The 2,218-nt window shown below is 35.3% G+C and overlaps 1 protein-coding gene across 1 annotated transcript in view; it reads left to right on the top strand.

The window, feature by feature from the left end:
• The window catches only part of Sycp2 (synaptonemal complex protein 2), a gene marked incomplete at its 3' end in the record, with an annotated part of 80,345 nt that extends 78,131 nt beyond the window's left edge, over positions 1-2,214 (top strand). The window contains exons 39-44 of the mRNA XM_031373288.1: positions 9-67; positions 166-265; positions 686-744; positions 868-949; positions 1,054-1,110; positions 2,152-2,214. Of these exons, the coding sequence (XP_031229148.1) occupies positions 9-67; positions 166-265; positions 686-744; positions 868-949; positions 1,054-1,110; positions 2,152-2,214 (420 nt within the window). The remainder of the gene's footprint in view (positions 1-8; positions 68-165; positions 266-685; positions 745-867; positions 950-1,053; positions 1,111-2,151) is intronic.
• Between the last annotated feature and the right edge of the window lie 4 nt (positions 2,215-2,218).

Genomic DNA, 2,218 nt, shown 5'->3' with positions numbered 1-2,218 from the left:
CTACAAAGACATTGAAATTGACTCAACAACATCTGATGGCAATGAGCTATCAAGCTCGGGGACACAGGTCTGTAGCACAAATTTGTCTGGTAAGCCTTGGATACTGTGCACTTACAGCTATGAGTCCTGTGGTTTAAAAACTATCAATTTTCTCCTTTTTAATAGGGATGAAAATGTTGACAAATTCCAAGTCACTCTCCTAGATGAGCTGGAAAAGGTTGAAAAAGACTCACAGACTTTACGAGACTTGGAGAAAGAGCTTGTGGTTTGTGTTTCTAAAAATTAAAAAAAAAAAGTTTAATGTTTAAAGTCTAAGTATAGATCTTTAAAATTGCACTCAACTGTGAGAGACTGTTGCAGGTCTATTGATTGATTAATTGATTTGATTTGATTTGATTGATTGTTATTTAAAGAATAGTTCTATCTCACATCAGCTGCAATTGAACTCTGAAATTGCCCACAAGTTTATAATGAATATCTTTGTTAATGTGAGAGACATCCGAGAGATTTTACTTCTAGTACTTGTAATTTGAAAAAGTGTATACTATATTCTTATATACAGTATTCTTAGCCATAACCAGTTTTTACTTAAATATAGAATAGTAGAAGTACATTAATTCTGCTTCCAGGTTTTAATTTTTAATTGTGTTAAAGTACAAGGATTTTTTTATACCTTAAAACTTAGGACATTGAGGAAAAGTTAGTTCAGAAGATGAAGGCATACCACCGAAGTGAGCGAGAGAGGTTAGTATGCCTTTCTTAATGGACAGACTCTGTGCGTTTGTGGGTGACACATACCATATGCTACACTATAGCAGTGGAATGTGGACAGATACATAAAAAGTTCCTTCTCATTTTATTTTTTAGGTTTCGTGTTTTGAAAACTTCACTGGATAAAAGTTTTCTTGTCTATAATTCTGTTTATGAAGAGACTGTTTTTACGTCTGAGGTATACATTTTTTACATTTATCCTTTAACCTTGCTGGTTAGTCTAACTTGTCTTTTTGTTGTGAAAATATGATAAATTTCATGAAGGAAATATGTTGCTTGCAGATGAGTTTGATGAAAGCAAACATGAAAATGCTACAAGAAAAGCTCCTTAAGGAGATGGTGAGTGAGCTTAGTGTGTGCTTTCACCTACGTACCTGCCTTTTGTGCCCTTTACTGTCTGTTTTATAAAACAGGTTCTTGATTTTGAGCCCAGGCTGGCCTTAAACTTATGATACCCCTGCCTTAGCCTCCAGAATGCTCAGATTATAGGCATGGACCACCACAATTTTTACTTTTTGGGTTTTGTTTTATTGTGTTTTTTATGTGCTATTCTTACAAAAAATTTTCACACTTGTTTACTTGTTTTGTTTGTTTTTTGTTTTGTTTTTAATGGGAAAAACAAAGGGATTTTGTTTTCTTTTGAGAGTTTTTGTGAAGGTTTGGAGAAGGCAAGTTCAACCTTACCTGATGGCTTTTAGTTCTTTAAATTATGGGAACCTTGTAAGAGTATATGAGGGATGGATGAGGACTCCCTTCAGAGGAAACAGATAATGGTTTGCAAATGTAAAAACTAGATGGAGAAATAACTTGTTTGCACTGTTTATAAACACTGTGTACTTTAACTAAAGTCAAGCAAGCCAGACTACTAAGTGGAAGAACTGTTACCTGGATTAGCAATGATACTTCATTGATTTGCATAAACAAATATAGTTGGGTTTTTAGAAGTCAAGTAGACTACCAGCTACATTCTAAGATGAAGTGCTCTGCAGAGAGACACATGCCACTGCTTTAACACAGACATGGCTAGGGGTCTTCTCAATGTTTTAAGTACATAGTAATAGTAACCTCTATCTACATAAAGTACTAAAATACTTCTGAGATTTTATTGACATGCAGTACTAAGTGGTGCAGAGGTGGTGTAGCTGTAGCCAGACTCGCACAGCTTGAGCTAATAAGCTGCTTAAGTTTGTCCTCGTTGAAAATTTTTTTCTAGCACAATCTTCGGAAGATTGAAAGTTTTTTTTCTCCAGTATCATGAATATTGCTAAAGACTGGAGAATCCTCTATGTACCTCCATGTAAACCCATGTAAACCCTAAGGGAGTGGGTGGACTCAGCACTAATTGTATCTTTATGCAAATGTCTTTCCCCTTGGTCACAGCATGAAGAGGAACTTCTCAACATACGCAGAGGACTAGAGTCATTATTCAAGGCTCATGAAGGAAATG

Source organism: Mastomys coucha, unplaced genomic scaffold, assembly GCF_008632895.1.
Source record: "Mastomys coucha isolate ucsf_1 unplaced genomic scaffold, UCSF_Mcou_1 pScaffold15, whole genome shotgun sequence".
Taxonomy (NCBI): domain Eukaryota; kingdom Metazoa; phylum Chordata; class Mammalia; order Rodentia; family Muridae; genus Mastomys; species Mastomys coucha.
This window is presented reverse-complemented; position numbering and strand designations above follow the sequence as displayed.